This window comes from Sinocyclocheilus grahami, unplaced genomic scaffold (assembly GCF_001515645.1).
Source record: "Sinocyclocheilus grahami isolate Dianchi unplaced genomic scaffold, SAMN03320097.WGS_v1.1 scaffold1705.1, whole genome shotgun sequence".
NCBI lineage: Eukaryota > Metazoa > Chordata > Actinopteri > Cypriniformes > Cyprinidae > Sinocyclocheilus > Sinocyclocheilus grahami.
The window spans coordinates 47847-73753 of record NW_015506884.1 but is presented as its reverse complement, the minus strand read 5'-3'; the positions used below and the strand labels follow the sequence as shown (position 1 = coordinate 73753).

At 35.9% G+C, this 25907-nt stretch overlaps 1 protein-coding gene across 4 annotated transcripts; it reads right to left on the bottom strand.

Annotated features, from left to right (window-relative positions):
* Positions 1–12192: 12192 nt before the first annotated feature.
* LOC107572142 (aquaporin-4-like) lies at positions 12193–23928 on the bottom strand. Of its 4 annotated transcripts, none has more exons than XM_016258557.1 (5): positions 23794–23928; positions 17598–18018; positions 16304–16468; positions 14874–14954; positions 12193–13080 (listed from the first exon to the last, which is right to left on the bottom strand). In XM_016258557.1, the coding sequence occupies exons 1-5, from the start codon at positions 23823–23825 to the stop codon at positions 12808–12810; spliced, it is 972 nt and encodes a 323-aa protein (XP_016114043.1). In that variant the 5' UTR covers positions 23826–23928; the 3' UTR covers positions 12193–12807. The 4 variants fall into 4 exon arrangements, with proteins under 4 accessions (XP_016114043.1, XP_016114041.1, XP_016114042.1 ...); XM_016258555.1 differs by lacking the exon at positions 23794–23928 and adding an exon at positions 22655–22793; XM_016258556.1 differs by lacking the exon at positions 23794–23928 and adding an exon at positions 20919–21053.
* Between the last annotated feature and the right edge of the window lie 1979 nt (positions 23929–25907).

Below are 25907 nucleotides of genomic sequence, written 5' to 3'. Positions count from 1 at the left end.
TATATATATATTATAACACACACACACATATATTTTTTTTGTTTTCCTTCCAGTTAACATTTGATCTCAAGTAACGTTTTTTTTTATGGTTTTAGTTAACAAAAATAACACTGGTGATGGATGGTTCCCATTTAAGTCTGACCATCAGGCTACAGTTCATTTCACATGTTTGTGGCACAAGGGACAGGAAGATGGAAAGACTTTCATGACATTCTGCGCTTAATCTTATCCATATTCATGGGCGCATATGCAAAGTATGGATGTGTCGAGAAGTGCTGAAGACAGCATGAGGATTAGTAACCTGTGTTTGAGGTGATTCCAAGCCCACATTAACATGACTATTCAAGAGTAACTACTGAATGTGCGAGTATGTGTCTGGGTATGTTCGGCTCGGAGAGAGATAGAAACCATCTTGGAGCATGCCAACGTTGTGTGCCATCCAGTATGGGAGAGATGTAAATCATATTGAGCACCTGTAGTATGTGTCGGTCCTCTTTTGCCAATGCTTCAATAACGCACTGATATATTCAACAGTCATTGTGCTGGACAGTGTTATTTTAACATCATTGTTTTGCTAGTAATATTTTTTAATTTCTTTTATATATATATAATTTAAATTTTTTTATTTTAGTTAAAGTTTTAGTAATTTTGTTGGGTATTTTTGTCATTTGTTTTTTTAAATATGTCAATATATGCGGAGGATTGGAGAGGGCCTTTTTATGTGCAGGCAGGTAATTTGTTCCCTGACTAATCTGAAGAGATAGAGAAGTTCAGAGGAAGCACTTTTTAAAAAACAGTGTGAGCGCAGCATCACAAATCGACTCTACCTCCGAGGCTTGGGAGAGAATGAAAGCAGCGAGAGAGAGGAACACCAAGGTGCGATATAGCTGAACCTACTGCCAGAGCCCGAGGCAGCCAAAAAAGAGTAACTACTGAATGTGCGAGTATGTGTCTGGGTATGTTCGGCTCGGAGAGAGATAGAAACCATCTTGGAGCATGCCAACGTTGTGTGCCATCCAGTATGGGAGAGATGTAAATCATATTGAGCACCTGTAGTATGTGTCGGTCCTCTTTTGCCAATGCTTCAATAACGCACTGATATATTCAACAGTCATTGTGCTGGACAGTGTTATTTTAACATCATTGTTTTGCTAGTAATATTTTTTTAATTTCTTTTATATATATATTTAGTTAAAGTTTTAGTAATTTTGTTGGGTATTTTTGTCATTTGTTTTTTTTAAATATGTCAATATAGTTTTTCAAATTTTAATGTTGAAAAAAATATTTATATAGTAAAAACTTTATTAAATATTTAAGCGTGTTCTCTATGAGACCAATTACATTTGTACTTTATGATCCCCTACAGTTATACAAGACTCGTTCCAGATTTAACAGATGAGGCTGGTGCCGACTGTGTCGTTCTCACATGCCGATTCTGTCTGTGCAAAGTTTTCTCAGAAGAACAGGAACCTGTATTTCTATAGGCCAACTACAGACTTCAATTATTATTATTATTATTATTATTTCAAGTAACAATTTTTAAATGGTTTTAGTTAATGATAATAACCGTGGTGCTGGATGGTTCGTGTTTAAGTCTTAAAGGTTAAAAAAATATAAACTGTTGTTTATAATGTATTATTTTATGTATTATAAATATTATTAATGTATATAAATATACATGTATTATTTATAATAAATAAATAAATAAATATATATATATATATATATATTATAACACACACACACACACACACACACACATATTTTTTTTGTTTTCCTTCCAGTTAACATTTTATCTCAAGTAACGTTTTTTTTTTTTAATGGTTTTAGTTAACAAAAATAACCCTGGTGATGGATGGTTCCCATTTAAGTCTGACCATCAGGCTACAGTTCATTTCACATGTTTGTGGCACAAGGGACAGGAAGATGGAAAGACTTTCATGACATTCTGCGCTTAATCTTATCCATATTCATGGGCGCATATGCAAAGTATGGATGTGTCGAGAAGCGCTGAAGACAGCATGAGGATTAGTAACCTGTGTTTGAGGTGATTCCAAGCCCACATTAACATGAATATTCTACAAGAGTGAGTCAGAAAATTCAGCAACTCTGCCCTGTCCGTGGGCAGCAATTCAGCTCGCTGCATGCGATCCATTGTGTGCGTTTTAGTGGGTGATGGTGTTCTGTACAGGAATGCTTGTGTTCTCTATGAGACCAATTACATTTGTACTTTATGATCCCCTACAGTTATACAAGACTCGTTCCAGATTCAACAGATGAGGCTGGTGCCGACTGTGTCGTTCTCACATGCCGATTCTGTCTGTGCAAAGTTTTCTCAGAAGAACAGGAACCTGTATTTCTATAGGCCAACTACAGAGCTCAAACCTGTCTATGCACATTTCCATCATGACAGTATTCACTAGCATGACATTTTCTGAACACAATGTCAAATTCGGATGTCAAAAATGTTTCACGACACAGTAGGTGAACAGGATGACATACTGGATCCACTGGGATTCTGAAATGTGCAACCAAAGGACACCTTGCTTGAGGCAACATGAACTGAAGAGCCCTGAGATCTGAAAAACGTTATCCAATTAAAAATGTAAAATAAATAAATACATTTAGTAGATAGTATTAAAGTATGAAAATTCGGACAGACAGAATTCAGACAACTGTATCAAAACTGTACTTTTTTCCACCACTGTGACTTCCTGTTACTGTACTTTCGTCTTTTTCTGAAGGTATTTTTTGTGAAAAAAGAGCTTATCAAGATTTTTGGGGAATCATGTTTTTTATGAAAACCACATTTAAGCAAACAGATAGACATAAATATGATAAACAGATATCTATCTATCTATCTATCTATCTATCTATCTATCTATCTATCTATCTATCTATCTATCTATCTATCTATCTATCTATCTATCTATCTATCTATCTATCTCAGAAAGAAAGGTACAAAAGCTGTAACTGGGATGGTACCCTTTCAAAAGTTACTAATATTTATCACTTATGTACTTCTATGTACCTTTAAGGTATTAATATGCACCGTTTAGAGGAAAATAAGATAAAATAGAATAAAATAATATATAATAAGATCAAATAAGCCCAGATAGACAGATAGATAGATAGATAGATAGATAGATAGATAGATAGATAGATAGATAGATAGATAGATAGATAGATAGATAGATATGACACTTGACAATTTTCAGTACAACACAGATTTGGTAAGCATACAGCACAGAATACAGAAGCAAAGCCCACTTTAGTGCACACTATATGCCCTTTTTGATACCTCTCTTGGCCAGGTAACCTAATTAGACCGTATATCTAAAGACTCATGCCAGGTGACAGTACCACACACTTCCACTTGGACAACAACTGGCAATTCCACGAGCTGATAGCATGTGGCGCCTCAGCTGTGAGCCAACAGAATACAATTTACAGGACACAATACACTGGTCAGAGAAAACATTTAAAGTGAATCACGCGACATTCAGTGCACTTAAAATGCGATTCCATTGTAGCACGCGCACTGGTGATGGATGGTTCCCATTTAAGTCTGACCATCAGGCTACAGTTCATTTCACATGTTTGTGGCACAAGGGACAGGAAGATGGAAAGACTTTCATGACATTCTGCGCTTAATCTTATCCATATTCATGGGCGCATATGCAAAATATGGATGTGTCGAGAAGCGCTGAAGACAGCGTGAGGATTAGTAACCTGTGTTTGAGGTGATTCCAAGCCCACATTAACATGAATATTCTACAAGAGTGAGTCAGAAAATTCAGCAACTCTGCCCTGTCCGTGGGCAGCAATTCAGCTCGCTGCATGCGATCCATTGTGTGCGTTTTAGTGGGTGATGGTGTTCTGTACAGGAATGCTTGTGTTCTCTATGAGACCAATTACATTTGTACTTTATGATCCCCTACAGTTATACAAGACTCGTTCCAGATTCAACAGATGAGGCTGGTGCCGACTGTGTCGTTCTCACATGCCGATTCTGTCTGTGCAAAGTTTTCTCAGAAGAACAGGAACCTGTATTTCTATAGGCCAACTACAGACCTCAAACCTGTCTATGCACATTTCCATCATGACAGTATTCACTAGCATGACATTTTCTGAACACAATGTCAAATTCGGATGTCAAAAATGTTTCACGACACAGTAGGTGAACAGGATGACATACTGGATCCACTGGGATTCTGAAATGTGCAACCAAAGGACACCTTGCTTGAGGCAACATGAACTGAAGAGCCCTGAGATCTGAAAAACGTTATCCAATTAAAAATGTAAAATAAATAAATACATTTAGTAGATAGTATTAAAGTATGAAAATTCGGACAGACAGAATTCAGACAACTGTATCAAAACTGTACTTTTTTCCACCACTGTGACTTCCTGTTACTGTACTTTCGTCTTTTTCTGAAGGTATTTTTTGTGAAAAAAGAGCTTATCAAGATTTTCATGTTTTCATGTTTTTTATGAAAACCACATTTAAGCAAACAGATAGACATAAATATGATAAACAGATATCTATCTATCTATCTATCTATCTATCTATCTATCTATCTATCTATCTATCTATCTATCTATCTATCTATCTATCTATCTATCTATCTCAGAAAGAAAGGTACAAAAGCTGTAACTGGGATGGTACCCTTTCAAAAGTTACTAATATTTATCACTTATGTACTTCTATGTACCTTTAAGGTATTAATATGCACCGTTTAGAGGAAAATAAGATAAAATAGAATAAAATAATATATAATAAGATCAAATAAGCCCAGATAGACAGATAGATAGATAGATAGATAGATAGATAGATAGATAGATAGATAGAGATAGACAGATAGATAGATAGATAGATAGATAGATAGATAGATAGATAGATAGATAGATAGATAGATAGATAGAAAGATAGATAGATAGATATGACACTTGACAATTTTCAGTACAACACAGATTTGGTAAGCATACAGCACAGAATACAGAAGCAAAGCCCACTTTAGTGCACACTATATGCCCTTTTTGATACCTCTCTTGGCCAGGTAACCTAATTAGACCGTATATCTAAAGACTCATGCCAGGTGACAGTACCACACACTTCCACTTGGACAACAACTGGCAATTCCACGAGCTGATAGCATGTGGCGCCTCAGCTGTGAGCCAACAGAATACAATTTACAGGACACAATACACTGGTCAGAGAAAACATTTAAAGTGAATCACGCGACATTCAGTGCACTTAAAATGCGATTCCATTGTAGCACGCGCACGTGCGTCGTGTTCCTCTCTCGCGCGCTCTGAGCGTGCAGCAGCTGTAGCGTATTATATATAGCCTGCGACGAGAATAAAGGAATGCTCGACTTTAAACAACGCTGTTAAAAATAACAACCGCCGCTAAACACAAATAAACGAGAAAAACATCCTCAGCATCACTCAAAAAGTGTTACAAATGTCTGAAAACGCACTCTAGTTGCGATCAAGTTTGCCATTTGGCAACCCAAAACCTTATAGTATGAATACAAAAGCAGCCGCTGTGTTGAACAGATTTTCACAATCGCTCTCCACATTCGCCTCGCGTTCAAAGAGCGTGCGACTTATCGTAGCGCATCGCGAAACCTAATCGAGGACGCCATTACGATATCAATCAACGATTCGAGGCTACGCAACAGAACAGTTTTACATGTGACAACGTACAAAGTGCTTCAAGTGTCGTTTTGCGCTGCCATTACACATATAGTGAAGCGACAGGATGTAAACTGGGAGAAGAAGATAAATATTTTTGTCCCAAACGCGCTCATCCTCTGGCACATGCGTACATGCAGCTGCGCTCTGAAGACCCACTGCCTCTCTCTGTAGAAAAAACCCCACAAAGCCCAATCTGGCGCTCCTCACCTGGAACATGGGACGTCCAGCGACTTGTCACCTCTCCGTGTTTGGGCTCCTGTCCGCGCCCCTCGCTCAAGCGCTGAGGAATGGAGCCCAGCTGAAGCTGAATTCACAGAGAGTCGCTCCAGGGGGTTCTCAACCCCTCTGGGCCAGACCCGGATAGAGAAAAAGAGAGAGAGAGCGAGAGCGTTCTCACACAAACGCCCCTGCAGATCTCTGCTCACTTCAGGACAGCTAGTGAATTAACCGATCACAAGAATGAGCTATTTGTAATACACAAAAATTGTGTATTTCTTTTATTCTAGGATGTAAAAATGGATCTGGTGATTTTTCTGCGTAAAACAGTCGTCCTTCTTCCTACAGCTTGCAGCGGGGACGCAGATTTGAATGGTTATGATTAGTTTTGATGGAACGCTGCCGCAGGCGCTTCCTGCAAATGGATGGTGTGTGCGCGCACGGGGGGGAGAGGGCCATTACGCAGATAGAAACCTATGGCATGTATCTATAGCTATAGCTATGTCAAACCTGTAAATATGAGGGCATTTTAAAACGGTGATTGTGAAACGTAATGGAAATGAACTTTTTACTCTTAAATGTATTTTATTTGATATGTATTAATATGTTTTTTTTCTTCTAGTTTTGCCAAGCCCTAAACTATTAGCTAGAAACGGCCCATTCTGAGTGCAGTTTCTATGCCTTTAACTGGGAAGGTCATGGGACTATCATAGAGATTCATTGTTCAAAAGGTGTGGAAACCGCATGTCATTTTTATGCAAAATATTAACTGTTATCCAAAGTGTTTATTTCTCACCAGTTTTGCTGTGACTTGATGCATAGCTATATTTATTCTATTGGAAATGTCACTTTGGATAAAATGGCTTATTAATTCAGTATGCACTCACACACATTCACAACCTTGATAAAATGACGGTTGATGTGACATATTAGCTACATATTACATGCTATTATGGGAAAGAATGACAACGGGACATTTACACACACACACACACAGCCCTGAGAGCATTATGGCTGACTCCACTGTTTTAGTCTTTCTCTATGGAGACAGGCTACCATCAGCATCTTATCTTTATTTAAACAGATGCAGGAAGCTTTCATTCTCTTTTCTTATTCGTCCTTACTCTCCATTTCTTGCTGTCTATATCTCTGACAGGAGAAGGGATGATAGAGGGTATTCATCTCAGTCCATTCTCATTGAAAGTGTTGCCACTCTTCCGCATCTCCGGTGATGAGACACATCATTTATCTGCCTGTTCTCTGTGTGTCAGGCAGAGTCACGAGAACCATCTGTGTGTGTGTGTTTGAGAGAGAGGTTTGAACGTGTGTGTCAGGATCGCATGGCAAAGAGTGAGAAGGTATGAGGGAGTAGGTGTGCTGCGAACTGCGCGAAAAAGTGTGTTTGCATATGTTTATGTGCGTGTGTGGCACCTTCTCAGTTCACTCCGGGCACTGTGAGAATCAAACAATTTCATGCAGCGAGCAGAAGGGGAAATGAACTGAGCCGTGAGCCATAATAAAATTATCCAAATGTTATTATGGCGCCGGCTGCCTCTGTCCTACTTTAATACACATTTCAGCTCCTCCGGGTCTCCTGCTGGCACTAGCCCTGCTGAATAAATCAACATTAGCTTATGTCTAAATTATTAAGGAAGTGACTTAGGCTCCTGTTTATTGTATAAATTATTAGAAGGGTGAAAGTGTTAAATGCTTGATTTGCCATTTAAAATTCAAAATTCCCCAAGTAAGGGCTATTTCTCGGAGTTTCCGCATGGTGTGATGCATGTATGCGCACGCGTGCCTGCGAGAGACGCAGACAATGAGTGTATGCGTGAATATGTGTGTGTGTTTGCAGGAATATACATCCACGAGGTTGACATGATAAGGTGAGAGTGAAAATGCCATTGTTTTTCGTAATTTTAAAACATTAATTATAAAACGGCTTTAAATTCTGATTGGCTGAGCCGCGTTCCAAGCCATTTTAAATATAAAAGCACACCTGCAACAGATTACATTTGAACCGCTTTAGAATAAAACACATTAAATGTCACTGCTTGACAAATATCGGTGAAACAGGAGATATTACACATGTTTCTGGGAGTTATATGCTCAGCCAATTTTGACAAGAAAACTTTGTTACTTCAACTTTGTTGAACTTTACAATAAACATCAGTAGGCCTATTTCTAACGGTCTGTGTAGCCTATAGAAGATACCTGTGTAATCTTACATTAAGTAAGTAGCCTATAACCACTTCTCAAGGCACAACTACACCACGGCAGATAACTCATATATTATCGCAGTCCCGTGTTTATTGTCTCCATGTTTCATCATACAAAACCAGTGCTGCCAGATTGGATGGACGATTTCTAGCCCAAAAGCTCATCAAAACCAAAAACCGCCCAAAACTTTAACTGTCAAAATAATGTGATAGAATATCACTTCCATGTCAATCAAGGTTGATAAGGACAATTTTTAACTCCTTAAAACAAAATAATAATGACAAAATAATATAAAAATAGAAACATTTCCCAAGAAAACGGATCAAATCAGGGCACATACATTAAAGAGAATGACCAAATATCACCATATGTACGTCAAAAGGGCAATCAAGAAATTTACCTATAACCACAAAAACAAAAAAACAAACAAACAAAAATGTCAATGTCAACAGTCAGAATAAGCCAATTTGAATGCAAAAGGGCCCATTGTAAGTGATCGGAATAAGCAGAATTATGTATTTCACACTCGTTCATTCACACAACAGACAAAATTGTCATTCATTGATACATATAGGCCTACTGTACGATAAGCCGACAATTAAAAATGAACAACAACAAAGATGCGCATACCACGTGTCGCAGTTATCTTCAGACAGAACTAGAGGAAGCCTTTCACGAAGTAGGCCTATACGTAGAACATAATGCAGAACTTTGCACAATCAAACTAATCAAGTCCAGGAGCTTTCAAGGATATATCAATCTGGACAGTTTAAAAGATGGATCGTATAGTCCCATTCAGCTTCGATCTTGATTAAATGAATGATTTTAGAGCGTTTGTGTCATCTCCCTTAGTGTAATTCATGTTGTGAGAGTCGAGTCACTCTCCCACTCTTTACCATGTAACTTCTATGTAGGCCACTCTGGCATTGCTGAATATACATTCAAAATCTGATCTTTTATCATGCTAAAAACCCGTCACTCATGAATCCTCACGTCTGTCTGCTGATCCAGTGATTGGCTAAATGTGCGGCAGCACCAGCCGCTACCTGCAGTGGGCGTGTACAGTACATGCACAATTTTTATTTTATTATTATTATTTGTTTTTTTACCAATTTGCTTATACAATTTAGATGTTTGAAAACCGCCAAACTTACCCCAAACCAGCCTAAATTTTGTCCACCCGCCCAAACCAATTTTTACCCAGCCAATCAAATTCAAAACCACCCAAATCTGCCAGTGCCAACACTGTTCAAAACCTTTCTATCTTCTTTTTATTCAGTCACAAAGATAGCTGTATTAGGGATTTCCTGGAGCATCATTGGTTCTATTACTTCTGTGATGTATGTGGAGTTTCTGTGCGAGGGAGCCCTCCGACTGTCAGTATGAATGAAACAGACATTACATTAAAGCGCTCAATAATGACCAATCTTGTAGACATATGATAAGCCATGGTGCAGTAGTGTTTTTTTTGTTAATTTGTTTTAAAAATCACATTAAAAAACAAAAACCCTCTTAAGCCAAACCGAAAACTCACAGCCTCGTTTTCACCTGTTTTCAACGTAAAATCTCTCTCTATATATACAACAAATAGGTTAATGAACTATATTACTTGGCAGAACTCCTAATTGTTATTTTTTAATACGATTTTATGAATAAACAATACAGTTTATTATTTGCAGCCATCTAGGGCTATCAAATCAGTCAATCAATCGCGATTAATCGCTTACAAAATAAAATTGTTTACATGATGTGTGTACTGTATATATTTATATGTATAATATATCACATACATTTCTTAAATACAGGTATGTTTGTGTATTTACATATACATATACAGTACACACAAATATATATGTCAACACAAGCTTTTATTTTGGATGCGATTAATCACGATTAATCAATTTGACAGCCCTACTGTGCCATGTGACTTTTTGTCAGCCCACAAGGTAAAATAAATAAATACATATTTTGTTACATGACACATAGAATATAAAAGCTCAGTTGAGGTGACCTGTCCAAAGACAGTAAGCTAAATATAAATAAATAACAAAATCAGGTATGAAATAACATTCTCAGGACTTGAGACAAGCCCTCATAATGTTATTGTATACCCGATTTCATTTATTCATGCTTTCAGTCACTCAAAGAGACTTTCCAGAAAGGTCAATAATTTGTGCAGGAGAAGGCCTCTTTATTTAAATGAACTCCTCACACTGACCATGGTTTGAGTGTTAAATAGTCTATGTTACAATCAGGAAGATCAGAGTGGCATTCTTGAAGATGTAGACACAACCTTCCACACACATCCCATCACTGTAATTTGTCTCCAGGAATATTCATTGGGCTGTTTAATATTACACAAAACCAGAGTGTGAGCTTGCATGAATATTCATTGTCAGATTGTTGATTGTGTTTACCCTCTGGCCCTGGCTTCAACTGTCACTGCATCAAACTTTTGTGCCTGTGTGTATGTGCACATATGTGCTTTGTGTGTGTTTCTCATGCGTGCATCGGCCTAAATGACTGACTGTGCTTTTGCAATTTTCATCACTTGTTTTGGTGTTTAATGTCAGTAATGACTTGTGAGTCTGTGAAGTTGGATTAATGCACACTCATTCAAAAAGGCTTTGATGCTGGTAGTCAGTAGTCTGGGCAGCTTTCTGTTTCTATATGCATTATGATGGAGAATCTCCTTTGTAGTCACATGGGAAAATAAATATTTTAACAGACTAACTGCTGAGGTTTTTTCTTTCTCCAATTAATTTAAATGGAGCAATTAAGATTTAAATTTCCATAAATAGCCGAGGGAGGGATTGGAGAGTGGGGGGCTGCCTCTGCTACAGTCAAAAGCCTTAGGATTAACCACATTCGTTCTTAATTATAAATAAAAATATAAACAGTGCACACTCTTCCTCACTCCCTCCCATTCTGATTTATACACATATAAAACAGGATTCCTGCACATTTTAACCAATGAATTTAGAGGATTTATCCATGATTTTCCCAGTCGTTTGAGATGAAAAAAAATTGTTTTAAAGTTAAAAAATAAATAACAAAAGACTGCAAATAGAAAGAACTATTGGGAACACATTTTAATAATTATATTTAACAGAAATTTCCATTAACAATTGGAACATCAAACTTAACATCAAAAAATATCAAAATTATTCAAACAAAAATTCCAGAATTTGCATGACCACATACACGTACAAACTCGTGCTCCAGGAAGTGAAAAGTGAAGTTATAAAAGTGAAAAAGGCCAGCAGAATGTCTACTGCATTCTACAAGTCTTGGTTTGATAACTTACCAGAGAGAAGACACTCCCTGAAACAATATCAGCAGAAATCTGGCGTTTTTCACGAACAGATAAACAAATGTGCTTCAGTATTGTTGGAGTTTCTGGGTAACGACCATAGACTAAGGATGTGCTGTCCTCTGCTGGTAAAGAGATATAAATGCAAGCAAGAATTATAGAAGCTCTTTCTTTATATTTTAGCTCTTGAAGGTGAAATGGGCATAAGAAATTCCAGCTATTTTTAATATAATATAATATATTATAATTTTCTGGATCAAACACATTAGTTAAATAAAAAGCCTAAAATAACATACTTTTATAACAAGTTGGCTATTAATATGAAAGAACTGAGACTGATTATGCTTGATTGTGACATGTATCAAACAAAATAAATACTTCTGAACACTTAAAAGAAAAATGAATCTCAAACATTTCACTAGTAACATTTTTTCATTGATTACATGTTTTCTCAACAATATGAGAATAAGGTGGAAGGACACAATATGTGCGATTGATGTGATATGATGTAAATCATAGGTGGACAAATCATGCATTTTGGGATAAATATATATATATATATATATATATATATATATATATATATCTATCAAATAAATAATCATCCAGGGTTGCAATTGTACAGATGTTTGATAGAAACATACAAAGACATAACATTATAAAATATGAAATAGAAAAATACAACTCAATACAACATTGGATTTAAAAGGGGAAAAAGGGCAAGTAAAATTATAAGCGGATAAATCATGCATTGTTGGCTCAAATAGAAAATAAAACTCATTCAGGGGTTGCACTTGTACATATATCTGACAGTAACATTCAAAGACATAACATAATAATCTTAAAGAATAAAAAACTAAATAAAAATACTCTAAACAACATTAGATTTAAAAGGGAAAACATGAGGACAGAAAGGGTTAATACATACAGAGTGCACTGAGAAGGAAAATGATCTGCATTACTATGGTGATGATTTAATCTCAACCCTGATTGCCAGGTAATAACCCATAGACCAAACAAAAGCGTTACATTTGCTTAGATGTGAGAATCCCATTTAGTTATTGATTCAGTAGTTGATGAGGTGCATCTGCTAAAGAATGTTCAGTGACTGACTAAAATCTTCAAAGTGGATTCTATTGGATATGAGGTCTATGGCCTGTGACTGGCATACAAGGAAGAGCATTTTAAGCGAGACCATTAGGTGGTTCGTAGCTCATTCTTAAAGTCAAGTGTTGTGAGTCATTCAGTAGAGGCTCTGTACACAAAAGCACAGTGTGACTCTAGATCAGATCCGTCTCTTTGAGCTCATTAATGTTGTAAGTGTTGTGCTGTTCCTCCTCAGTGCCTCTCACTAGTCATACAGATGACAGCACCTCTCCAGCCAACTCCCTCTCCTTCTTCTCTGCCCTCTCCAGGTCCAGCACTCTGATCGCTGCCTGCTTGGCCATGAGCTGAGCTTGATCGCTGGGGTACGAATCTGTGTCCACCACCCGATAGGGGTCGATTTGGAAGGGGCTCTTGGAGAGGACGTCAGCATAGCAGCGCTTCAGGTCAGGATTGGGACAGAATAGATATTCGTACACAGCTGCAGCCAGGATGCCCCCTATTAAAGGGCCCACCCAGTACACCTAAAAGAGAGAGAAAGAAAAACAAAACTGAGGTCCAAAACTGAGACCAAAACTGAGACCAAATTTTTTAGAAAAAATTTAAACAAAGAAATGTCATGATGTAAATTTAATACAAATAATTCCGAATCGGCACCAATATATAACTAAGATTTATTTCCATGAATTTCTTTTAATTTCTGTAATTCATTAATTATTATTAATTAATTATTTCTATTAATTAAATGAATAATTATTAAACCTTTTACTCAAACTGAAAATGTTAATAACAAATATTTCAGATTTTGCACTAGTATATAATATTTAAGACTCCTTAGAATAATTTAATTTAATTTAATAATTTATTCATTCATTCATTATAATTTTCACTTAAATTGTAAGTTTTAGGATTTAGAAAAAAAAGAAAAGAAAAACAAAGTAATGCTATTAGGCAAAAATAAATATATAATATACAATATTCAAGATTTTAAAAATGAATTTATTTTAATTCAATTTCAATTAAATAATTAAAATTTTCACTCAAATTATTATGGTATTATTATAATTTTGCAATGAAAAATGTATTTAATTAAAAATGAGAAAACAGAAAGATTTTCACCCAGACTTCTGGGCCCCACTGTGAATTAATTATTTTAAATCTCTGCATTTTTTGTAAATATTACAGTATAAAGTATGTCTTTCCTTTCCTTTGTTATATTTTCAGCCCAGTTAATAATCTGTCCTACTCTTATATCCTCTTATATGTCTGATATATGCATGTTATCAGCATGGCAAGGATATTGAAAACTGGAGGCCAAAATTGGATTACTAACTGCTATGATGACAGAAATAGAAGGGGGCCACCCACTGCATAGTGCAGGACAGACACGTTTACCCTTCACAAAACCTGGACAGCGCTGCGCAAGCCTGTGCCCAAAAATTTGGTTTATCTCATTATTTTCAAACTATTATATATACACAATAATGATCACCAGCACCACTCATTAGTGTAAGTACCATTGTGGCCTTCATGTGGCTTCACCCTTGATGTGTTTCTTTCATTGAAAATCTCTAAAATCTTTCATTGATGAAACTCACACCAACACTTTGAAAAGGGTACTGTGTGTAGCATTCTGCAAGTGCGGTAAACACTCCATGAAAGAAATGTTTTGACCTTTCTAATGTTACGGCACCAGTGAGGAGACCCTGTATCAAATGTGATGACACTCAGTCGCGCCACTCATGATGATACATAACGCTCATATGTGCATGTAGGGAGCACACCAACCAGTGTCATGTACCGGTGTTGAATGCCACATCTGTCTGGTTTCTGACTGCAATGCAATGTTGACTGCTGTGCAAGCAGAATGACATTTAAACACACAAGCAAGAGATCTGCAGTATATGCACTGGGCACTGGTAATCACTAATCACAACCTTTCTGATATTCAGTACAACAGCAGGATCGAGATTATAGTGCAGTTCAAGAATTATGACACACTAGATATTCAAAATTAGTTAAGGCAGTATTTCAAGCTTTATGCCAAAGGTCTGTGGTCGGTCAGAGATAAATGCCTTGTTGTTCCAAATATAGTTCAGTCTCCTTTGCAAGAGTGAAACAAAGCCAAAATGTTCTTCTTAAATAAGTTTTGGCCTTGAATCAAATTCTTATCAGCTTCACTTTTATGAACCACAGTTCCAAAGGCCTTGCTGACCTTCAGTCTTTATGCATATAAATATCACTGCAGGAATTAGCAAGAACTTAATTAGTCTTCGCATTGTTTATCTACACGCAGAAGATACTGTTGAAAGTTTACCCAGTGGTCCTGCCACTTTGCCATGATGACCGCAGGCCCAAAAGAGCGAGCTGGATTCATACTGGCTCCAGTGTATGGGATCTGAAACAAACACACAAAACCTATTACACATGTTATGAACTTACATGAATTGTGAAACATAGGCTCAATGGAAAAATGTGCCAAAACTCCTGGAAGTAAAGCGTTTCCTTGGTTTCCGCTGTAAACAAAGCAGCGCTGCACTTATGAACTTTAATATGCATTATACAGAGGCAAGAGGAAAAGAAAAAATACCATCTAAACTTTTCTAAAGACAGTAAATTCCCCTCAGACATACATTCATATAAACTCCTAACCCTAAACAAATCGCGATTTGTTTAGCATCTCAACCGATTTGAATCGTCACATATTTGAATCGATTTTCAACCGGCTCGCGGTTAATCGTTACATCCCTAACCATAGTGCATGATTTGTAAACTAATGCATTTTGACGTTTGCATCACATAACCAGCTCCATATGTATGGCTTTTCTGACATAGTAAACTTGCTCGATAGCTCACCTAGTGCAGGACTTGTGTACAAGGCCCGACACTCAATAAAACTTAATAAGAAATAGGTTAAAATGGCATTGTTACTTCAGAAAATGTGTTTTTATCTCACATTTGCCTTTGTAAACACTAGAGTTCAACACTAAATTTCAAACGTGATAGAGCATTCAATTTTAGAAATGCTATTGTAACCAACTTAATGAAATGTTGCTCATCTGTTTCTAATAAAACTGAACATGCTTTTAGCACCACTCACTGGACATTTCATATCGAAAGTGTCGCAAAACCTGCAACAAGCAACATAATACAATTTTGCAAAAATGTCAATTTTTCCAATCGGCCAGGGTTGGGATTTTGAGAAGAGATGCAAAGACCAGAAGAAATGCAAAGAAACAACGTGAGAGAAGATCAAGCATGAAAATATGGTAAGAATGATTGAGCTGAGTAACAGCGGTTTGGCATTTTAAATCATAAATCTGCTCTAAAGGGTCTTAAATGGTGTTTGTACCAGCGCCAGGCCTAAATACATGAGGGCATGTAGAGGGCATCCCGCTCTCATGCCAACATCCTTAGCAACACAAATGAGCTTTCATATAAACACCTCATCTGCAGATTCTGCTGGGACTATTGGCATGGAAATAACACCATCACTTGGGATTGTAGCTACTCTACAAATTCTCCAAAGGATAACTACGTAGATACACCTCAAGAGGCTAATCTTTATAGGATAAAGATCTTCAAGTACTGCTTAAAAATGTGCTTGACAGTGCAGGATTGAAAATATTATCTCCATACAGTTAGCTCACTAGAAACATGCCTTGAAAAGCACCTGAAATGTATAGCAATGCAATTTTACACAACTAATCACCTGTTTTCTAATGGTGCAAATCAGGAAATACTCACAGCAAACAGATGACCGATGCACACCGACAGACCAATAGCCAGTGCTGACGAACCTTTGAGATCATTGCGTTTGGGGTCACAGGTGGCAAAGACAGTGAAGACAAGCTCAAAAGTGATTATGAGCTCTATCACAATTGCATGACCAGTGGAGATTTCAGCATTGACCTGCAGGAGGCAATAGTGAGATATCTGTATAGAGTGAACTTCATCGACTGCTTGCTCTACACTAGTGTTTTTCAATTATTCTCCTGGAGGCCCCTACCAATTACAAATTTTAGGAGTCTCACTAATGCTTAATTTAGGTTATTGAGTGCTTTTGTAAAGAGTTTAATCTAGTGCTGTCAAAATGAACGTGTTAACACATGCAATTAATTTTTTCAGTTTAATGCGTTAAAAATATTTTACGCAATGCAAATACAGGGGCGGAGCTAGGATTGGCCACCCCACTCACAACTGCTGCTTCTGTTTTGTTTACTATTAATGAGCTCGTCAGCTCATTAGTAGAGACTTTAAACCTCAAGTGGGTCAGAAAAGGTAAAGAGTTGTGAGAAAATATGATGTGTGTCAGATTTGTGTCATGTTCAGCAGCGACAACACTTAAAGCAGCCAAAATAACCTAATAACCAGCTGCTGTGATGTCTGCTAATCAAAGAACAAAAGAAAAAAGAGCAAATCAATAGCTTTTGTAGCTTTAAGGATTCATATATAATTAATTTAGAATTTAGTGTTTGATAACTTTATTCAATTTCTGTATATTTCCTACTTGCACAGGTTGCTAAATATGACATTTATTATAATAGGTTTATGTGAAGATACTCGCCTTCAGTCATAAAAAAAGATGCCATTAAACAAATATTAAAAATATACTGTCTTTATGTTGTTTCTACATTAATTTGAAGATTGAATGTGAAAATATTGCAATATGAAAGTATATTGAAAAATTGTAATAGTAATGGTAGGATTAATCGCGATTAATTAATTATTTTTTTTTTTACTGCACTAGTTTAATCAAATGTCTTAAAGGGATAGTTCACACAAAAATGAAAATTCTGTCATCATTTACTCATCCTCATGTCATTCTGTACAAAAAAGAAGATATTTTGTCTCAAGTGCTCAAGTGTTTTTTTGCTGATACAATGAGAGTCAAAGGGTCCAAAACAACACAGGCCCAAACTGACTTCTATGTTCCACAGAAGAAGAAAAAACCCCCCCACAAGTTTACGACAAAAAGGTGAGTAAATGATGACAGAATATTCACTTTTGGGTGAATTGTCTCATTAATATAAATACTCACAGAAGTCACTCCCATTCCTCCTCTGACTGATGCTGGTGTCACTCCGTACAAGATGGCCGCCCCTACCACTGCCCCCAGACACTGTGCCAACAAATAAAACACACCCTTTGCCAGACTCAGCTTCCGTGTAGCTACCATCGCCGTGGTGACGGCCGGATTGATGTGGGCACCGCTGATGTGACCGAAACACTGGACGAGGGTTGCGATGGATAAACCAAAGCAAAGAGAGATAAGGACGAGGTCAGTGGGCGGAGGGTTCTCCTGTGTTGCTGCCCAGTTGATGGTGGACCCCAAACTGAGCAGTACGAATATTATCATGGCTAAAAACTCCCCCGAAACCGCTCGCCAGAATTCCTGAGTCCACACGCCCTTGAAGGCTGCCATGATACTGTTATTGCATGAGCAAGACGACACACACCTCCTTAAAGGAACAGAAAAGAGAGTATATATAAGACCATGAGTAAAAAATTTGTTTATTTTTATTTAATCCATTTTTTTCCCCAATATAAATTATATCTGCAATGCTGGGTAGATTACTTACAAACTGTAATGAAATTACATTATGAAAATTGTATATAATCTAAATTACACCTTTTTGGTAATGTATTCTGGCTACTTTTTGATTACTTTTGACAAAACTCATTTATTACATAGATTTAAATAAGATTATTTTGTACCATACTGACATAAAAAAAATATATTATATTCTTTGTTATTAACTACATGAACTGCATTAAACATTACATTATGTCAGGGTTTCCGAAACTGTACTTTGTGAAGGAAAAGAGAAAAAGGAAGAATTAGAGAAAATAAATAAATAATTAATAACTTATTGTGTGAATAATATGTAATTTGATTATGGGCATTTTAAGTACTTTATTTTTGGAATCTGACATGCATTACATAATGCAGATTATTTATTACTACCCAACACTGATTATCGGCATAATAATTTCAATAAAATGTTGAAATTCAGTATTTGGTTTGTCTCTCTTTTGACAGCCGCATTTGAGCTGCATAAAATCCACATCTTTGTAAACCTGATGATTATATAATCCAGCATGATTTTAAATGATTGAAAGAGCATCTTGTGCTTCTGACCATCTGTAAAAAGAGTTGTATGGTCAGTGTCACAAATGTACTTATTTTACTTAAGAACAGTGCAGGATCTGACATAATGTTTCTACATTCTATGTCATATCTTTAATTAAAATTTTTTTATATCCTACAACTTTACGTTTTTTTCCCCCAGGGATATACACGAGAGAGAAAAATATACAGGACAACTATTTTCAATCATCAATTATTTATTATAAAAGATTGTAATAGTGTTTAATCTCGTTTTAAAGTGTCTCTTCATGCAGTTAATCTGTGTGCTCCTTCCAAGTGGAAATTCATCCAATTAGAGTGGCCTCAGTTTCCTTACAAAGATTCCATAGAGCACAGGCTCGGGAAAATTCCAGAAAGAGTCATAAACAAAGTGGATGTATTATTAACCGTACAGCAGCTGTTCAGTATAAATCAGAAAAATGCATGTATAAACAATGTATTAGCGACACTATAAACACCATGAAGAAAGATCAAAATAACTTGTGGTTAAATGTGCTAAAATTTTTTTTTTTTTTATTATGCATTTACAAAAAATGACCATGGTAACCATAGTTTCTATCAAAACATCCACAAATATTAGACTACTGTAACACTTTCACAACTTTGTATTACCCACCACTTTCATCAGCGTCAATTTAACCATATTGCAGAAGATTCGGAAGCTTTTTAGACTTTTTGAAGAATTTCTCATAATTGGGAGGAAATGTTTAAACTAGCTTGACCAGCTAAAAATTACTCAAACCCCCTCTTAAACCAGCCAACAGGCCAGTCAAGAACACAGTAGTCCAGCAAACCAGTTTAGACTGGTTTAAGATGCAGCTATGCAATAAATGCAGCAAAAGTCAAATAATAATAATGCATAAACATTCCACGCACTTTAAAATATAAGATAATGACTGAATGAATCTAAATGAACAATTATTTGGGGCATCAGGGATATGTTGTCAGGCAGGTGTAGGCTAGTACTGAACGTCATGTGAACATTTAACCCCGTGTGCTCGAAGAACAGAAACATTACTTTACTTTACAAGCCCAAACATCTTACTGTCAGAGCCAAAATCGACGAACTTACCGAAGAAAGCCACAACTTCTGTTCGGCACCGAGACCTGCGAGAACGCTTTTCTCATCCCTGAACAAGCATCCTCTCAGTGGGAGAAGTCGACCTCAAGACATTTAAAGCACAGGACCGCGCTGTGGGCGTGATGATCTGTTACAGCGCGCCCTCTTTTAATGATCAATATGTGTGTGTGTGTGTGGGTCTGAGTGTTCAGCATCTCCTCCCTCTAAATCACACACACACACACACGCGCGCGCGCGTTTCCCCGGTGCTCTAATCAAAACTATTAAGTTCAATGAACACTACAGCTTTAGCTATAGCTGGTACATGCCTTTGCGTCGTGCTTCTCTCACAACATTTCCTTCCTTGAGCGGTGCACGAGAAACAGCTCGACAAACGCAATAAGCACTTTTTTAAAAATAATAATAATTTATGAATTTATTACTGTAGTACACTACATCCACAGCAACAACAGCAGCAATATACATAACTAAAAATACACTATAAGACTTCAAACAGTAATCGACGAATATGATGGGGTAGGCTTAACTCATATAGGCTATGACATTTCACATGATGACATTCCACGCTCCCTAGGTATATTTATATGTAATAATCCTTATTTATCTTTGATCTATGAAGGGACCTGTTTTTGAACCTCACTTAACCAGTGAGCTCATAATTAAACCTTTTCCGTTTTTTATAAACTGGCCAAACATTGCTATTTAAATCTATATTATAAAACGTTTCAAGCTTCTAAACCACAGTTTATTATTAAGTTTATGACATTTCTTCACTAATGCAATATTATTTTAAAAGAGATCAGACCAAGCACAGCCTATTCTGCACATTTGTTTTTTATTCATTTCAGTCTTTTATGTTTTATTTAATGCATATTTTGCAATTTCTTTATTTCTGAAATTTACTAGCCATTTCTGAGTGAAAATTCAAAGTAAAATCAAAGTAAATCCTATGCCATTTTTTTTCAGTGTACATTTGAACAAAATTTTCAAAGCATTTATGATTTAGGTGTTCATAATACACACTGTACAAATAAACCAACCAGACAAACAAATAGTGACAATAGTTACAGGTACAATAATGCCATGCTAGTAATCATGGAAGTATCTAGCACTTTTCCTCTTGAACTCACCTGAACCTGTCCAGGGCTCCACAGCTTGTCATTCCTTCCTCAGACTGACTGGCAGCTCAGTGTGCTTCTCTCTCAGTGTCGTGTTACTGGCTCTTCACGGTCAAATCAGAGCTGAGAGACCACAGCACAGAGATATGAAGCTGTCGGAACAACTGATCTGACAGCACTGACAAAACCAGTGACATGTCTCACACAACTCACGCCTCATTTTAACACACAAAGCATAGTTACAGTACAGAGGCCATAAAACACATCTATCTATCTATCTATCTATCTATCTATCTATCTATCTATCTATCTATCTATCTATCTATCTATCTATCTATCTATCTATCTATCTATTGGGATTTACAGTATAGCATCATAATGGGTAAAGCATTTGCCACCACTGAAATTAAGAATCAATTTCTATCCTTATTATCACACAAATAATTATACTGGTATACCTATTAATCATATTTAAAGTTTTAATTGAAATATTGTCAAAGGTCAAACAGCTAAATAGATGTGATTACATTTTCTGTGATAATCCACTTAACGTTAATTTATACTTTGCATGTAAAATGTCACATGTGCGTTACATCTAAAGCCTAAAGTGCATTGTTTAAATTTTGGTAAATTTCAAAAGTATTTGAAAGACGTCTCTTATGCTCACTAAATTAATTTGATCAAAATACAATAAAATGTCATTTATTTCTGTGCTGGTAAAGCTGAATTATGAGCATCCATTACTCCAGTCTTCAAAATAGCAGGATCCTTCAGAAATCATTTGAATATGCTGATTTGCTCAAGAAACATTTCCTAATATTATCAATGTTAAAAACAGTTGTGTTATTTAATATTTTTTTGGAGAAACCATGTCTTTTTTCAGGATTCTTTGCTGAATAGAAATAAAAAACAGCCTTTATTTGAAATAGAATGTAACGTCTTTACAGTCACTTTTGAGCAATTTAATGCATTGTATTAATAAAAAAAAACATACTGTCCCCAAACTTTTGAACAGTAGTGCATTGTTTCTATAGAATTATATAACTGGTATGTAACTTGACTAGAGAGAAAATAAGCCAGTTCAGTTTAATAATAACATTATTTTAATTGCAAATCTAATTACACTATAAACACCATGAAGAAAGATCAAAATAACTTGTGGTTAAATGTGCTAAAAAAAAATTTTTTTTTATTATGCATTTACAAAAAATGACCATGGTAACCATAGTTTCTATCAAAACATCCACAAATATTAGACTACTGTAACACTTTCACAACTTTGTATTACCCACCACTTTCATCAGCGTCAATTTAACCATATTGCAGAAGATTCGGAAGCTTTTTAGACTTTTTGAAGAATTTCTCATAATTGGGAGGAAATGTTTAAACTAGCTTGACCAGCTAAAAATTACTCAAACCCCCTCTTAAACCAGCCAACAGGCCAGTCAAGAACACAGTAGTCCAGCAAACCAGTTTAGACTGGTTTAAGATGCAGCTATGCAATAAATGCAGCAAAAGTCAAATAATAATAATGCATAAACATTCCACGCACTTTAAAATATAAGATAATGACTGAATGAATCTAAATGAACAATTATTTGGGGCATCAGGGATATGTTGTCAGGCAGGTGTAGGCTAGTACTGAACGTCATGTGAACATTTAACCCCGTGTGCTCGAAGAACAGAAACATTACTTTACTTTACAAGCCCAAACATCTTACTGTCAGAGCCAAAATCGACGAACTTACCGAAGAAAGCCACAACTTCTGTTCGGCACCGAGACCTGCGAGAACGCTTTTCTCATCCCTGAACAAGCATCCTCTCAGTGGGAGAAGTCGACCTCAAGACATTTAAAGCACAGGACCGCGCTGTGGGCGTGATGATCTGTTACAGCGCGCCCTCTTTTAATGATCAATATGTGTGTGTGTGTGTGGGTCTGAGTGTTCAGCATCTCCTCCCTCTAAATCACACACACACACACACGCGCGCGCGCGTTTCCCCGGTGCTCTAATCAAAACTATTAATTTCAATGAACACTACAGCTTTAGCTATAGCTGGTACATGCCTTTGCGTCGTGCTTCTCTCACAACATTTCCTTCCTTGAGCGGTGCACGAGAAACAGCTCGACAAACGCAATAAGCACTTTTTTAAAAATAATAATAATTTATGAATTTATTACTGTAGTACACTACATCCACAGCAACAACAGCAGCAATATACATAACTAAAAATACACTATAAGACTTCAAACAGTAATCGACGAATATGATGGGGTAGGCTTAACTCATATAGGCTATGACATTTCACATGATGACATTCCACGCTCCCTAGGTATATTTATATGTAATAATCCTTATTTATCTTTGATCTATGAAGGGACCTGTTTTTGAACCTCACTTAACCAGTGAGCTCATAATTAAACCTTTTCCGTTTTTTATAAACTGGCCAAACATTGCTATTTAAATCTATATTATAAAACGTTTCAAGCTTCTAAACCACAGTTTATTATTAAGTTTATGACATTTCTTCACTAATGCAATATTATTTTAAAAGAGATCAGACCAAGCACAGCCTATTCTGCACATTTGTTTTTTATTCATTTCAGTCTTTTATGTTTTATTTAATGCATATTTTGCAATTTCTTTATTTCTGAAATTTACTAGCCATTTCTGAGTGAAAATTCAAAGTAAAATCAAAGTAAATCCTATGCCATTTTTTTTCAGTGTACATTTGAACAAAATTTTCAAAGCATTTATGATTTAGGTGTTCATAATACACACTGTACAAATAAACCAACCAGACAAACAAATAGTGACAATAGTTACAGGTACAATAATGCCATGCTAGTAATCATGGAAGTATCTAGCACTTTTCCTCTTGAACTCACCTGAACCTGTCCAGGGCTCCACAGCTTGTCATTCCTTCCTCAGACTGACTGGCAGCTCAGTGTGCTTCTCTCTCAGTGTCGTGTTACTGGCTCTTCACGGTCAAATCAGAGCTGAGAGACCACAGCACAGAGATATGAAGCTGTCGGAACAACTGATCTGACAGCACTGACAAAACCAGTGACATGTCTCACACAACTCACGCCTCATTTTAACACACAAAGCATAGTTACAGTACAGAGGCCATAAAACACATCTATCTATCTATCTATCTATCTATCTATCTATCTATCTATCTATCTATCTATCTATCTATCTATCTATCTATCTATCTATCTATCTATTGGGATTTACAGTATAGCATCATAATGGGTAAAGCATTTGCCACCACTGAAATTAAGAATCAATTTCTATCCTTATTATCACACAAATAATTATACTGGTATACCTATTAATCATATTTAAAGTTTTAATTGAAATATTGTCAAAGGTCAAACAGCTAAATAGATGTGATTACATTTTCTGTGATAATCCACTTAACGTTAATTTATACTTTGCATGTAAAATGTCACATGTGCGTTACATCTAAAGCCTAAAGTGCATTGTTTAAATTTTGGTAAATTTCAAAAGTATTTGAAAGACGTCTCTTATGCTCACTAAATTAATTTGATCAAAATACAATAAAATGTCATTTATTTCTGTGCTGGTAAAGCTGAATTATGAGCATCCATTACTCCAGTCTTCAAAATAGCAGGATCCTTCAGAAATCATTTGAATATGCTGATTTGCTCAAGAAACATTTCCTAATATTATCAATGTTAAAAACAGTTGTGTTATTTAATATTTTTTTGGAGAAACCATGTCTTTTTTCAGGATTCTTTGCTGAATAGAAATAAAAAACAGCCTTTATTTGAAATAGAATGTAACGTCTTTACAGTCACTTTTGAGCAATTTAATGCATTGTATTAATAAAAAAAAACATACTGTCCCCAAACTTTTGAACAGTAGTGCATTGTTTCTATAGAATTATATAACTGGTATGTAACTTGACTAGAGAGAAAATAAGCCAGTTCAGTTTAATAATAACATTATTTTAATTGCAAATCTAATTCCACTTGCAACTATTGTTACCTTTCGGCAGTGGTTTTGTATGTCAAAATCCTTATATCACTTACAGTATTTACAACGCTGACAGAAATGTTAAGACATTTTACTTACAATTTGGATAGATGTTACAGGAAACATGGACTTTATGTCAGTTTGGTTAGGTAGTGTATTGCCTAATGTGACAACTCTATAATTGATTCAGCACCTTATCAACACTCACAGATGAGGTCAGCTGCAGGTCACACAGTCTGCCACACTTAAAAAGAATAAAGAAGTCAATTATTACAGCAAAGTTCTTTTGTTTTCTAATAAAATTTTAAAGGCCCACCCAAATTAGTAAATTCGGCCTATGCAACATCTCAGGCCAATCTATCTATCTATCTATCTATCTATCTATCTATCTATCTATCTATCTATCTATCTATCTATCTATCTATTGGGATTTACAGTATAGCATCATAATGGGTAAAGCATTTGCCACCACTGAAATTAAGAATCAATTTCTATCCTTATTATCACACAAATAATTATACTGGTATACCTATTAATCATATTTAAAGTTTTAATTGAAATATTGTCAAAGGTCAAACAGCTAAATAGATGTGATTACATTTTCTGTGATAATCCACTTAACGTTAATTTATACTTTGCATGTAAAATGTCACATGTGCGTTACATCTAAAGCCTAAAGTGCATTGTTTAAATTTTGGTAAATTTCAAAAGTATTTGAAAGACGTCTCTTATGCTCACTAAATTAATTTGATCAAAATACAATAAAATGTCATTTATTTCTGTGCTGGTAAAGCTGAATTATGAGCATCCATTACTCCAGTCTTCAAAATAGCAGGATCCTTCAGAAATCATTTGAATATGCTGATTTGCTCAAGAAACATTTCCTAATATTATCAATGTTAAAAACAGTTGTGTTATTTAATATTTTTTTGGAGAAACCATGTCTTTTTTCAGGATTCTTTGCTGAATAGAAATAAAAAACAGCCTTTATTTGAAA